Raw genomic sequence first — 14,521 nt, forward strand, 5'->3', positions numbered from 1 at the left:
CTGGAGTTAGAGCTTCGAACTGCTGCGCCTGAGTTTTTTGTAGCCATTGAGAATCTAAACTCTCATACACGTCCTCAGCATTCAGTCTGCTCTTCTCAAAATTGCTGCATGAGAAAACAGGTTTCTTCGCCCTCCTCCAAGGAAGAGACTTCTGCTATTTATGCTCCTGAGAATAATACACCTGATTACACCGCCTTCATAAAGACAATCCTTAAATCCTCTGCAGACAGTGAAGATATACCAGCATAGAAACCTCTCCAGATGTAATGCTTCATTCACAACAGAGGTGTAGTGCAAGAGACACAGGAAATGGTGTATCCTAGAGGAGGACACCAGAGAGCTGAGACAGCCAACTGGGTAGCCCTAGCTTCTGAGTGTGGCCAGCTGTGAGAGCATACCTTTCCTCTTCTCCCTCTTCCGAGGATTCTGCCAATGTCCATCTCTGCTGCTTCTCCCACTTCTTGATCATCCATGCTTCCTCTAACATCTCTGTGATCCCAGCCATCATCATCTCTTTGGACGGCTCCCGCAGGGTGGCCTGGATTTCTGGGATCTTCACAAGACTCTGCGTTGCCTTCATCACCTCTGTGCTCTTCTGCAGAGAGCCAGCCACTCTCCGGGCCGCTAGTTGGTTTCTCACGCCCATGAGCACAGAGTTCATGTGTGCTTTGGATGCAGAGAGCTTGCTCACAGCTTTCCTTGACCTGATCTTCTCCTTGGCCAGAACCACACAGACTTCCTTTTGGCCCTTCCTTTGGCTGCATCTTTCTTTCTTTCTTTTTTTTTTTTTTAAAGATTTTTTTTATTTATTATATGTAAGTACACTGTAGCTGTCTTCAGACACTCCAGAAGAAGGAGTCAGACCTTGTTACAGATGGTTGTGAGCCACCATGTGGTTGCTGGGATTTGAACTCAGGACCTTGGGAAGAACAGTCAGTGCTCTTACCCGCTGAGCCATCTTTCCAGCCCCGGCTGCATCTTTCACAGACGGTTTTACTGTCTCTTCTCGTCTTTGGATATCTCTTATTTGCCTGTCGACAACGCTCATTTCCTTTCTGATCCTCAGTGGCCATCCTTTTTTTTTTTTTTTTTTTTTTTTTTTTAGTTTTTGGAGACAGGGTTTCTCTGTGTAGCCCTGGCTGTCCTGGAACTCACTTTGTAGACCAGGCTGGCCTCGAATTCAGAAATCTGCCTGCCTCTGCCTCTCAAGTTCTGGGATTAAAGGCGTGCGCCACCACTGCCGGGCTGACTGATTCCATTCTTTTCAGATACAAATCACGATGTTTACTCCTTATGACTATGACAAAAACACAGAATAATCAATTTATAAAGAGAGAAGGTTAATTTGGAGTTTCAGGGGGGCCACGAGATCTCGTGGTCTTGACAACTTGAGCCTCTTATGGGGACATAAGGCAGAGCATCGTTGCTCAACCAGGTAGCCAGGGGCAAAGGAAGCTGCTAGTCTCTCATGATTCTCCTGGTGACAGTCCTCCAGTCCCCCAGGGACCCTCACAGGGCCCACCTCTTAAGTTTCTACTAATTCTAACTGGGCCTCTGAGGAGCATTTCATTTGCAGATAATAGCAGAAGCCAAGCTAGAGCAGGTACTGGAAGAAAAGGAGACTCTAGCCAGAGGTGGTATATACCTGTAATCCCCACACCTGGGAGGTAGAGGCAGAGGCAGGAGGCAGGGGGATCATCTTTTAGAGAGTTCAACCAGCTGTGGCTGTGCAGTGAGATGCCCCTCTGTGTGTGTGTGTCTCCGTAGGTGACCTGCCGCGCCCTTGGAATCGGGGCTTACCTGGTGAGGCTTGGCCAGCGGGTGATCCAGGTGGAAAACTCCCACATCATCCTCACCGGAGCCGGTGCTCTCAACAAGGTGCCGTAGGCAAGGGCAGGGGAGAGGTGGTGTGGGGACCCGGTTACATCTCACTCAGCAGCTGTCTTTGCCGGTGTTCCACTGCTGTGAAGAGACGCCATGACCATGGCAATTCTTAGAAAGGACAACATTTAATGGGGGCTGGCTTACAGGTTCAGAGGTTCAGTCCTTTATTGTCACGGCGGGAAACATGGTGGCACACAGCCGTGATACTGGAGGAGGTAGCTGAGAGTTCTGCATCGGGATGGGCAGGAAACAGGAAGAGACAGTTGGCCTGGCTTGAGTGCCTGAAACTTTAAAGACCACCCTAGAGACAAACTTCTTCCAACAAGGCCACACCTCCAACAAGTCCACACCCCAGCAAGGCCACAACCCAGTGAGGCCATGCCTCCATCAAGGCCACACCCCAACGAGGCCACACCTCTAACAAAGCCACTCCCCCAACAAGACTTCTTCCAATCTGGCGATTAAAGTGGCGTCACTTTGCAGGAAACCGAGAAAAGCCCCACAAGTAACTCTGCATCTTGTATGCTTTGGGGCGCTTGTGTTCTGGCTCACCTGCAGTTAATTCCCCTTGAGCATGTTTTGTTACCTGCAGGATTTTCCACGTGGCTCTGGACTCTCTGTGTTTAATTCTCACGCAGAGCCCACGGAGATGCTCCACGTGTGGTTCTTGCAGCAGCACCTGGGTAGACCCACTACAGACCTGCTGCGGAACTCTTTAGCTGTCCTGATCTCAGGGGCGTTGATGGTTCCCAAATTAGACTGCATTTTAGAATTGCCTAGAGTTCTTAGAGACACAGAGACCACCAATGCCTGGCCCTCCCCCTGAAGACCCTGAAGGAATTGGTTTGAGTATAGCCTGCCAGCGTTTTAGAATCTTCCAGGTCATCCTGACAGGCAGCCATAGCAGAGGACTCAGCAAGAATGGGTGGCTTTGCTAACCATGCTATGTCAAAGCAGGTCCTGGGAAGAGAGGTCTACACGTCCAACAACCAGCTAGGTGGCGTGCAGATCATGCATACCAACGGGGTCTCCCACGTCACCGTGCCAGATGACTTCGAGGGGGTCTGCACCATTCTGGAATGGCTGTCATTTATACCGAAGGTGCGGTGTTCCCTGGCAACCTGAAGCCTGGGCGCCTGTGGGGGTAGGCTCCTCCCACTCTCCCTCTCAGATACCCAGCCTTGTGCGTTGCTTTTGGGGAAGCTCTGAAGTATGTTGTAAGGACGTGGGGATGTGGGTACGCTGTCTGCCGATCCTTTGAAAAAGGTGATGTTGGACAAAGCGAGCCTCAGACCTCACAGACAGCCTTCATCTGTTCCTGGCTTCCTCATCAGGAGCAGTAATCGTGGGGCAGCCTCCCAATCTTTCTGAGCCTTCGTTTTCCTCATCTGGGAAGTGTGTTACCATGGTGATGAGGGGGCCTGATGCCCAGGGCCTCCCCTGCAAGGCTACCCTGGACTATACTGATCAGTTATCCCTAGTCACCACAGGACCAACCCTGATTAGTTATCCATCGTCCCATGGGACTGCTCTAACTAGTCTTGACTAGGTAGGTATTTAGGTCTCCGTTTCTTCAATTGCTCTGCCTAGATAATGCTGGTCCCGAGTGGCTCCCAGACTCTATCTGAACTCTAACACACTTAAGTTTCAGAAAAAGGTAGACAGCAGTTACTACCGTTTTCTAGCTGGAGCAGTGGCTTGGAAGCCCCAGTGAGGGGCACTGTTGCACAGCTAGCAATGTGCACAGAGGGGAAAGTACTCGGATGCCACCGCAGGGACAGACTGGACGGCCCTGGCCTTCTTTTCTAGGACAATCGCAGCCCGGTCCCCATCACCACTCCTTCTGACCCCATCGACAGGGAAATTGAATTCACCCCAACCAAAGCTCCCTACGACCCCAGGTGGATGCTTGCAGGCAGGCCTCACCCAAGTAAGTCCCTAAGTTTGTTCCCGGGGGGGGGGGGAAGGGGAACCCCCAGACTTGGGGCTCTTTAGTGGATCTACCGTAAAGGGCCTCTTTGATGGAAGTGTTTATGTATTTCCCATCTCCCAACAGGGGGTGGGTATGTGTGAGGTCAAAGGCAGGACTGGAGACTGGACTCTGGGCTTTTCCTGGGCCATGGACCAGTACGGCTTGCAAACAGCTCAGTGTCTGGAGCCAAGGGTTTGAGTTCAGTGCTGGCGAGGTCTTCCCTCCCTAAGTGCTCAGTGATGCCACCTCCCTCCTGCCTCTTTCCCTCTGGCTAGACTTCACGAGGGAGAGTGGCTTCTTTCACATACACATATGACATCATTGTGCACGCACATGCACGCACGTTTTCTCCCTCCACGGGGAATACCTTTGTCTCTTAGAGGTATGCTCTATTACGAGGATCGCCCAGATGGGAAGGCTGAACTGTCCTGTCATCCCTGGCCCAGGTCTAGATGTTCATGTGCCTTCAGCTGTGTAGTTGTGCAGACAAGGGCCTCTCCACAGCAGAAGGATCCCCATGGCTTCTTTGTTTCATAGAGCTCTCCCTCCAGCGGTATCTCCCACTGTGTGCTGTGTCCTGTCAAGTCAGCCCTGAGTCCCAAGTCAGAGGCTGAAGCAGGAGATTCCGTTCCCAGGCATCCAACCTCTACTGTGCCCTTGAGTCCCCTGCTGCCAGGCCTTGCAGTTCTTGTCAGAATGACAGCCATTTGTCCCCACCATGGTCCCCAACCCCAGCTCTGGCTGCAGTACCAATGTGACCGTGTGTCTCTCTGGGACACGAGGTGGCCTGCTTCCTCTCAGGGATACTGAGCTGTAGCCAGTGGGCCAGAATAAGGTTCCAAGGTTGATGGTCCCTTCCTGGAATCTCACCTTGTGGGGAGAAGGCATTTTCTAACCCTGCCACCTCTGAGGAGGGGCATCTGGGGCTGTGTATGGGGTGTCAGCACGTCTGGCATTATATGAGCACTTGGAGGGAGTTTGAATACCCCCAGAAATGAATTCCCGTCTTGATGTAGCTTTTGTAATCATGGTTTTATTTTGTGTTTTGTTTGGGGGTTGTTTGTGTGTTTGTGTGTGTGTGTATATGTACTCTGTGTGGTCTTAAGTAGAAAAGAACACAGGCCTATTATAAGGTCAAAGCCATATCAGTGTACCCCGCCAGGCAGACCTGGGCCTCCCCAGCCCTCAGCCAGGGCCTCCATCCTTTTGCCCACAGCTCTGAAGGGGACCTGGCAGAGTGGATTCTTCGACCATGGCAGTTTCAAGGAAATCATGGCACCCTGGGCCCAGACTGTGGTGACGGGACGAGCAAGGTAACTCGAGACAGGTGGACTGCACATGTCTGCCCACCAGGCATGGGGCCTCTCAGGCACTAGGCTGGGGCTGCCAGGGCCCTCTCTTCTTGGTCCATAGGTTTTTCTGAATGCGAAGAACAAAATGGAGGAATGGGGAAATAGCTAAGAAGTGCTTGCCACGCCAGCAGGAGGGCCCGAGTCTGGATTCCTGGCACCCACATGAGAAGCCGGGTGCTGCATATGATATTAGAGCTAGGGTTAGGGAGTCAGAGCCCAGCCACGCTGCTCGCCACTCTCAGGTGGAGAGCTCCAGGTAATGACTGACCCTGTGCCATAATATGAGAAGAGAATGAGGAAGACAGCTGGTAGTGAACTTTACACACAGGTACACACACATGCACGCACACATGCACATACATGTGTGCATACTTACCCACACATGCCTACATGCCATACACATAGGCACACGAACACATGCATGTGTGTACACAGCATACACATGTATACACATGTACACACACATGAACACATGCACACACACATGTGCACATACACATGCATGCACGCATGCGCGCACTCACACACACACACAGTGTATGCTTATACACCTCACACAGACTCCAAAAATAAAAAAGTAAAAATAAAAATGCAAGCTGAACACTGAGGAAAGCTGGGAGCAGGAGGGGTGGTCCTCCCCATCCAGTGCCAAACAGTCATTCCTGAAAACATGCATACATGTAACCTCACATGGCCTGAGCGGGTTACAGTTAGGAATACATACGTATATGCGAATACATATATACATGCAATAGCATTAAAAGGAGAGGCCATGAGTTTAAAGGAGAGGTGAGAGGGGCATATAGGAGGGGTTTGATGGAAGGAGGAAAGAGAAGAGAAGCATTGTAATTAAATTAGGATCTCAACAATAAAGGAAAGAAAGCCAGTTTGGAGAAACATGTCATGGAAGGTGAAGCCACCTGTGCAGTGGGAGCCCACCTGGGCCTTAGAGCCTCTGCCACCTACTGTGGGGGCTGGGACCTTCGCCCCAGATCAGTCCCACAACCATAGGGCCCCCCAGGAGGTGTTTCCAGAGATGAACAGCCCACCTCATCATGTCATACCCATCTCTGTGCCACTCCAGCCACCAGGGCACTCTTCCCCTCCAGTGTGGCCCAGGCTGGGTCCTCTAACTTACCATTCGGATTCCCAGCATGATGTCATCGTGACATCACAGCCACAAATCCAGGCTTCACCATGCTCCACCTCTATAGCCTGGTTTGTTTCATGGAGATGTTAATGCAGTCCAAAGGATTGCTGCAGCCACAGGAGCAGTGCTGTGCTGGGCGCTTCATGTGTGTCACTGGGTCTCACGGGCAGTAGACAGCACAGTTATAGGCACAGGACCGTGAGATGGCTCAACAGGTCACATGCTTGTCCCACAGTTCAGTTCCTAAGATCGGCACGAAGGTGGAAGACAACAGACCCCAAAAGGCCCCTTCACTCATTCAGCACAGCACATGTGTACACACACACACACACACACACACACACGTTGTAAAGTCATGAGTCATTGGCCTTTAGTTATATGCCTCCTATTTATTTTTGAAACCCTTTCATACAATCCTTGAATGAACCCCTCCACCATGGAGCCCTCCCTAGGAAGAGACCACCAACCTGGTAGGGTAGCACGGGTAAAGGACAGAGGTGCAGCCGTGGCTCCAGGTGTTGATAGCCCAGGCTGACAGGTGGTGACATCATGGTCCCATCTAAGCCAGGCCCTATGGTACTTGATAATGCTCATCCCCTCCCTGGTTTTGAGTACCGGGGCTGGAACCCAGAGTCCCCCCTTGCCCCCGTGCATGTCAGGCAAAAAGCTGTATCACTGAGTTGTATCCCAACATCCTTTGCTGTGTGTTTCAAGGCAGTGTCTTGTTGTGTGGCTCAGGCTGGTTTTGAACTCTTGATCTTCCTGCCTTGGCTTCCTAAGTAGCTGGGTCACAGATCTATGCCACCAATCCTGGCTTGCTTCAGCCTTTTCCCTGTGTGACTCAGTTCGGTGCCCAAGCTGCCCAGGGTGTAACTGCTGGCCAGATGTGATGATTTAAGTCATAATTCAGGACGGGGAAATGGCTAGGTTGCAAAGCACCTGCCTGGCACATGCCAAGTCCCAAGCTTCATCCTAGTGCCAAAAAATCTGAAGTGAGAGGAGGATGCTGGGAACTGTGTGTGCATGGCCCGAGGGGAAGATGTCTCCTGTGGGTTCAGCACCGTCCTGCCCTGACTGTTCTCACCCTAGCGGGGCACCTACAGCTCCGCATGGTCCTTAGTGACTCGGTGCTGCCCCTTTGCCTTGCAACCAGCTCACCCCACTTCCAGCCCTCGTTGCCACCTGAACAGGCCTGGCAGCAGATGGGGTAGACCCCGAGGCCCTGAGCTCTGCCTGCAGGCAGCCCAGTGCTGAGCCCTTGTGTGTTCGCCTTGCAGGCTGGGGGGCATCCCTGTGGGAGTGATTGCTGTGGAGACTCGGACTGTGGAGGTGGCTGTCCCCGCTGACCCTGCCAACTTGGATTCTGAGGCCAAGGTGAGGGGCCGGGAGCCGTGACCACTGGGGACAGGAGTAGATCCTTTCATCTGGTTCAGAGAAGCCTCTGAGAGCCAGAGAGCAGAGGCCTCAAGTAGAGATTGGTCTGGGGGCTCTGCCTTTCTCCCTACCATATCTCCACGGGACACATATTCCAATAGTCTGGGTTTCTTTCCAGGATGGTAATGGTCCCCATTCCCCCTCTGCTTTACTCCTGTTCCTGGGAGCTGCAATGAGGTCTCAACTACTGTGTTGTCAGGCTGAGCACGAGAATAGGGGACCCATTGAGGTCCTAAGGTTATGGCCATGCTTTGGGTCTCTAGGGAGCCCTGGCTTTGGTACATGTCCTAGTAAGGGTTACTATTGTGGTAAAACACCATGAGCAAAGCAGCTTGGGGAGGAAAGGGTTAATTTGGCTTACACCTCCACATCACTGTTCATCGCTGAAGGAAGTCAGGGCAGGAACCTGGAGGTCAGTGTCTGACCTAAGTGACTCTGTGCACAGATCATCCAGCAGGCGGGCCAGGTGTGGTTCCCGGACTCGGCCTACAAGACGGCGCAGGTCATCAGGGACTTCAACAAGGAGCGCCTGCCTCTCATGATCTTCGCCAACTGGAGGGGCTTCTCCGGAGGCATGAAGGGTAAGCCGGCCCTTTCATATGTGTCACTGTGGTGTCTCTTGATAGTCCCGGGAGTTTCCTGGGGTCACGTGATGGGCCATGCAGAGAGGTCTGCTCTGCGAGTTCCTGGATGACCTGGGTAGTCCTGTGTGGATGAGGAAGGCGTATGTCCATCCACCTTCCTCAGAGCTGAGCTATAGTTGCAGTCTCTCTAAGTCACCAAGAATGTCCAGAGAGATAAGGTTCCCAGGTACTGAGGAGCTGAGGTGGGAGAGAGGCATATCTGGGTGACCTCTCTGCGTCCCCAGACCCTTCCTTTGTGAATGGAGAGGACCGCAGCAAGGGTCCCGTGCACTGGTCCCACCTGTAAGCTGTTGTCACGGTATTGTAGTGTCACCAGATCGGGTGTGGGGATGTGGAGCAGAGGGGGCTGCGTGTACCAGATAGGTGGGTGAGCTTGGGCGTCCCCATGCTTGAGTTGACAGATGAAGACACACTCACTCATGCAGGAGAATAGCCTGCCCAAGGTCACATGGGCCCTGAGGGAGGGGACCAGACCTGGACCAGACCAGACTCTCCAAGCCTCCCTCAGGAGCCCAGGGCAGAGAAGGCTGCAGGAGGCTTTGTGGGTGCGTCACTGGGGCCCGAGTCTCCTAAGCAGGCCTCGCTTTGTAGACATGTATGAGCAGATGCTGAAGTTTGGCGCCTACATCGTGGATGGTCTCCGCCTGTACGAGCAGCCCATTCTCATCTACATCCCTCCCTGTGCGGAGCTCCGTGGGGGCTCCTGGGTTGTCCTGGACTCCACCATCAACCCCCTGTGCATAGAGATGTATGCAGACAAAGAGAGCAGGTGAGCAGGTGTCACCTACAGTGTCTTGGCAGAGTTAGTTAGGGCTCCAGAGGACAAACCCAGACCAAGGTAAGAAGCCGGCCGCGGCAGTGTGCACTAACCTGGGCCCTGATGGTAGTGGGCGTTGATTGGGAAATCCCTGGGGCTTGCTGGCTAGTCCGTCTAACCAAATCAGTGAGAGACCCTGCCTCAAAATGTAAGGTGGACCCCTTACATTGACCTATGATCTTTACAGGCATGTACGCAGATACACATACACAACACACACAAAGTCATAAGGCGTTAAAAGAAATAAGTAAGTAAAGAGAAAACAAAAAGAGCCCAGGGCAGGAGTATCTGTCCTCAGCCCCTCCCCCTGTCCTCTCCTCTGTCCAGGGGGGGTGTTCTGGAGCCGGAGGGCACGGTGGAGATTAAGTTCCGGAAGAAAGATCTGGTGAAAACCATAAGGAGGATAGACCCAGTGTGTAAGAAGCTCGTGGGACAGCTGGGTAAGTGGGTCCCACACTCTCCACCCCCAGGTCCCACAGGCTCCACCCCCAAGCCACACAGGCTCCACCCCCAAGCCCCACAGCTCCACCCCCAGGTCACACAGACTTCACCCTCAGATCACACAGGCTCCACCCCCAAGTCACACATGTGCCATGCCCAGGTCACATAGGAGCCACCTGCAGGTCAGCAGAGGCGCCAATTCTAGTGCATTAAGGGTAAAATGAGCGTGTATCAAACTGTGAGACCCCAAAGCCGGCCCACATTTGCAATCGGCCCGTTCCACAGGATGCTGCAAGTGGCAGATGCAAGTGGGAAGTTTCGGTTTGTGTGTCCTCGGTGAGATGGCTTGGCAGAGGGACCCAGACATGAAAACGAAATTAATTTTCAGAGCTGTGTTCTGACCACAGCCCATCTCTGGGGCCGGGGTGGAACGTTCCTTTGTGGCAGGCTGTCTGCACCCAGAGGTTCGGGCTCTGGCGCGATTGAGGTGAGGGATGCTCATCCTGTAATCACATAATCAGCGCGCTGTCCCATATGCATGGCGTGACACGGTTGAATCAGTTGGGGTCCACGGGGGACACCAGAACATGGTGATGATAATGTCCCTTTAGAGTCCCCAGCCAGAGAGAAACACTTTTATAGATTTTATTTGGTGAATGCCTTACTTTGCTTCACTCCTCTGATGTCAGTCATTACGGTGTGTAACGTCCAGATGACCAGGGCCTCTGGGATTTGGCTTTGCACCTTCGTGACTTTGGGTTTGTGTAGAATTGGCATTTTTGTCTGGAAACATCTCTTATAAGGTTCTTTTCCTTTTTATTACATTTATTTTGTGTGTGTGTGTGTCTGTATGTCTGTCTCTGTGTCTGTCTCTGTCTCTATTTCTTTCTCTGTGTTTCTCTCTGTGTGTGTCTGTCTGTCTGTCTCTCTCTCTGTGTCTCTCTGTGTTTCTCTGTGTCTGTTTCTCTGGTGTGTGTCTGTGTTTCTCTCTCTCTGTGCATGTCTGTCTGTCTGTCTCTCTCTGTGTATGTGTGTGTGTATGTGTCTCTCTGTGTTTGTGTTTCTCTCTGTGTGTATGTGTGTGTCTGCCACAGCACGTGTGCGGATGTCAGGACAACTTGCAAGAATCTATTCGCTCCTCCCACCATGTGGGTCCCGGAAATCAAACTCAGGTCATTAGGCTTGGCAGCAAGCACCCTTTCTCTCCTGAGCCATCTTGCTGGCCCCCTTATTAGGACTCTAAGTGTGGATTTCCTTGTTAAACAGTGCTGTCTTCATCCCTACCCATCCCCTCCCCTGGCAGAACTGTGGCATGGAGTTAGCATATCTCCACTGTATTTATTATCTGTCTGAAAACAAGAGCTGATGGTATGCTGAAGCCCGGGGCAAGGCTGGGGTTTTACCCAGATGCTGTCTCGGGGCTGTGATTGCATTTCCAAGGCTGCAGGACAACTTAATTTAGGAGCAGTGTTGGCATCGCAGCCCGGACTCTCGCAGGGCAGGGCCTCTTGTCTGTGGTTTTTCAAATAAAACAAAAACCCAAGAAAATCCACCCCAGCCCCCACATGGCTACCCCTCACAGCCCCTGAAAATCCTAACTGCTGTCTGCTCACCTGCAGGGAAAGCCCAGCTTCCCGACAAGGACCGGAAGGAGCTGGAGGGCCAGCTGAAGGCCCGGGAGGAACTGCTGCTTCCCATCTACCACCAGGTGGCAGTGCAGTTCGCAGACCTGCACGACACCCCGGGCCACATGCTGGAGAAAGGAATCATTTCTGTAAGGGTTCCCCACGGCCCCCACCGGATGCAGAGGAATACAGAGGAGTTTGGGATGGATTCAATTCTGGGCTCAGGGGGCTGTGTGGGCGGTTCAGTCTGAGCATGTCAGTAGGAGCCGGCAGGCGCTCATCCCCCTACACTGGACATCCCCGCTTATAGGACAAGGTGGGCAGGAACCAGGTAGCCATCTTGGGGCACGGCCTTGGCCATTTCCCTCCCCCTCCCCCACTCCTCTGTGGGTGCTCAGGCGGCCATGTCCACAGGATGTGCTGGAATGGAAGACTGCCCGCACCTTCTTCTACTGGAGGCTGCGCCGGCTGCTGCTGGAGGCCCAGGTGAAGCAGGAGATACTCCGAGCCAGCCCCGAGCTGAACCACGAGCACACACAGTCCATGCTGCGACGCTGGTTCGTGGAGACTGAGGGCGCTGTCAAGGTGGGCCTGAGCAGGGAGAGGGAAGCCCCAGCATGCAGGCACCAGGGGTCTGGGGGCTGCTGGCTGCCGCACCTGCAGCAGCATCTCTGCCTGAGGTAGACTGTACCCATTGATCCCCAGGCCTACCTGTGGGACAGCAACCAGGTGGTGGTCCAGTGGCTGGAACAGCACTGGTCAGCCAAGGACGGCTTGCGCTCCACCATCCGTGAAAACATCAATTATCTGAAGCGGGACTCTGTCCTCAAGACCATCCAAAGGTGAGTAGCGTGGCGTGAGCTGGGTCTAGGTGGGGCTTGTGTCATGGCTAGCACATGACTGGTGAGGACCCTGCCCCAGACCTGGGGGCTGAGGATACTGGCTTCCTCCCTCACAGTCATTCTGTAGCCTCCAAGGAGGTGGCTCACAGGACACCTGGAACCCTGCCTGGCGTATAAAGCTGGGACTCAGGGGTATGTCACTCCTCAGATCATACCACACAACTGGAGACTAGAAAGGGCTATATATGCCACCTTGAGGCATTCTGTCTCCAAGTCAGAATCCCGTGTAGGATTGTCTGTCCCCTCTCTCTCTACCTCCTTCCCCCACTCCCCCCTTCCCTGTGTGAGCACAGCAAGAGAAACTCTGGGCTCTGGCCTACTCAAGAGCAACATGGTGCCCTGGACAAAGACACTTAGAGGCACTGAACTGAGTGACAAAAGTGACCCCGCCCCCTGTCCCCTTTATCTCTCCTTCCCTGTAGTCTGGTCCAAGAACATCCAGAGGTCATCATGGACTGCGTGGCCTACCTGAGCCAGCACCTCACGCCAGCCGAGCGGATACAGGTGGCTCAGCTGCTGTCTACCACGGAGAGCCCAGCTTCCTCCTGATGAGCAACTCTGGCCATCCCCAGGACCCTGGACGGTGGGATGGCCATGCGGCAGGCCTTCGAGGGACACGGGCTTATTTTGGGAAAACTCACGGAGCCACTCCAAATGTAGCTGCGGTTCCTGACCAGCGACTTCTGGACAGAAGGCCCCTGGGCCCCTGCTAAGGCGGGCCCAGCCTCTCCTCACCTGGGGACTTCAGGGTTTGTCCCAGTGGATAATTCTGCCACTGCCTCTCTGAGGCCAACTGAACCAGGCACACCGAGTTCCTTGTGGTTTTTGCCTGAGGTGGGGATCCGGTGTCTGATCACAAGACACTTGTTCTACCACGTTGGTTTGCACTCAGCTCCTTGTGTCCCTCAGCCGAGTAAATGGGCCAAAGAGAACGCCAGATGAGACCCAAGAAAACGTCTTTTTGTGATGAGGCTTATTAGACACTTAGCAAGAGCAAAAATGATTTCCTTTTTTGTTGTTGTTGTTGTTTTTCATTTAAGAGAATAAAGTGACATTTTATTCTCCAAGTGGCCCTAGTGAGTCAGGACAACCATCTGTCCCATTAGAGAGGTTCTCCAGAGATAAAGGACAAACAGACAGGACACCTAGCATTCAGCATGGCTGGAGGAGAGTTACTGCCTCGGTTCCCAGGCTCTGTAAGCCCTCTCTTCCCAAGTGGAGCAAGGACTGGACCTCCGTGCCTCCTGCAGATTGGCCACCCACAGGGTACTGAGTGCCCTACTGCCTGAGTGCAGAGAGGCTGTCCCTCACCCCTCCCAGAACCTCTGGCCAATATACTTCCTCACCTTGTGCCTTGATACCACGGCAGGAGCCAACAGCGCTGGACCAGTGACCCAGGGCTGTGCCTCGAACACTCTGGATCCGCTTACAGAGACTTTCCCAGCACTGCCAGGCACCGCAGCATCAGGACCCGAATGAGATGCTCCGGCCAGGGGTGGGGTGGGGATGTTGGGGTAGTGGAGAACCCCACTCTGTCGCTGCCCTTCTTGGGGGATAAAGGGTTCTTCTGGGCAAGGTCCTCTTGATGTGGAGGAAAGCCCAGACCGACACTGGCTGCCACCCTGACCACTTGGGTGCGCTGAAGAGGCTGCTGAAAGAGCTGCAAAATAAACTATTTTTTTTGAAGGAAGCTTCTGGCCTTGATTTATTCTGTGGCACAGAGGAGCCCAGCAGTTGGCAGGTGGGGGGGAGGGGGTAGACGGTTCTCAGCTCCCCTCAGAATCTCCCTCTGTCAAACACCGAAGGGAGGCCCAGGCAGCTTTCACACCAGTTCCCATCCCTTTCCATCACGAGGATGGCATGAGCTCAGAGAGGTCAAGACACTTGCCCACAGTCACACAGGATGGAACGGAAGGTGTCCAGTCTGTTTGACTGTCAAGCCCAGCCCCTTCCTTCTGTGACACAGAGGTGTGGTATGCCTGGACTGGTGATCTACACTTGGAATTGTCTGTCCCTGAAGTCTTGCCCTGCATAGGAACCCCCCCCCCCATTATCCCTAACCCAACTCCCCCCCACACACACAGCTTATCTGTTCATAGGGACTGCTCAGTCTTGACTCTCAAATATCAGTTACTACTTTTCTTCTGATCCAGCATCTTTCCCAGCCAATCAGAGTTCTCCAGCGCTGCAGGGTAGAGAGAACCTGTCCCACAGAGGGAGGTACCAGAGAGACCCAGGCCTATTGGTCATTTTTGGATGCCTGAATCAAGCCAGGCCTGAAGCCAGAAGGAGCCTGTTCG

At 53.3% G+C, this 14,521-nt stretch overlaps 1 protein-coding gene across 5 annotated transcripts in view; it reads left to right on the top strand.

The window, feature by feature from the left end:
• The window catches only part of Acacb (acetyl-Coenzyme A carboxylase beta), a 104,441-nt gene extending 90,530 nt beyond the window's left edge, over positions 1–13,911 (top strand). For 4 of the 5 annotated variants that reach the window (XM_006530111.3, XM_006530113.3, XM_006530112.3 and 1 more), the window contains 12 exons: positions 1,768–1,878; positions 2,842–2,985; positions 3,694–3,814; positions 5,073–5,169; positions 7,636–7,732; positions 8,238–8,373; positions 9,028–9,205; positions 9,581–9,693; positions 11,314–11,468; positions 11,734–11,904; positions 12,025–12,161; positions 12,644–13,911. In XM_006530111.3, coding sequence (XP_006530174.1) covers positions 1,768–1,878; positions 2,842–2,985; positions 3,694–3,814; positions 5,073–5,169; positions 7,636–7,732; positions 8,238–8,373; positions 9,028–9,205; positions 9,581–9,693; positions 11,314–11,468; positions 11,734–11,904; positions 12,025–12,161; positions 12,644–12,770 — 1,587 coding nt within the window. In that variant the 3' untranslated portion in view covers positions 12,771–13,911. The remainder of the gene's footprint in view (positions 1–1,767; positions 1,879–2,841; positions 2,986–3,693; positions 3,815–5,072; positions 5,170–7,635; positions 7,733–8,237; positions 8,374–9,027; positions 9,206–9,580; positions 9,694–11,313; positions 11,469–11,733; positions 11,905–12,024; positions 12,162–12,643) is intronic. The other variant, NM_133904.2, reaches the window with a different exon arrangement.
• Positions 13,912–14,521: the final 610 nt, after the last annotated feature.

Source organism: Mus musculus, chromosome 5, assembly GCF_000001635.26.
Source record: "Mus musculus strain C57BL/6J chromosome 5, GRCm38.p6 C57BL/6J".
Lineage (NCBI taxonomy): Eukaryota > Metazoa > Chordata > Mammalia > Rodentia > Muridae > Mus > Mus musculus.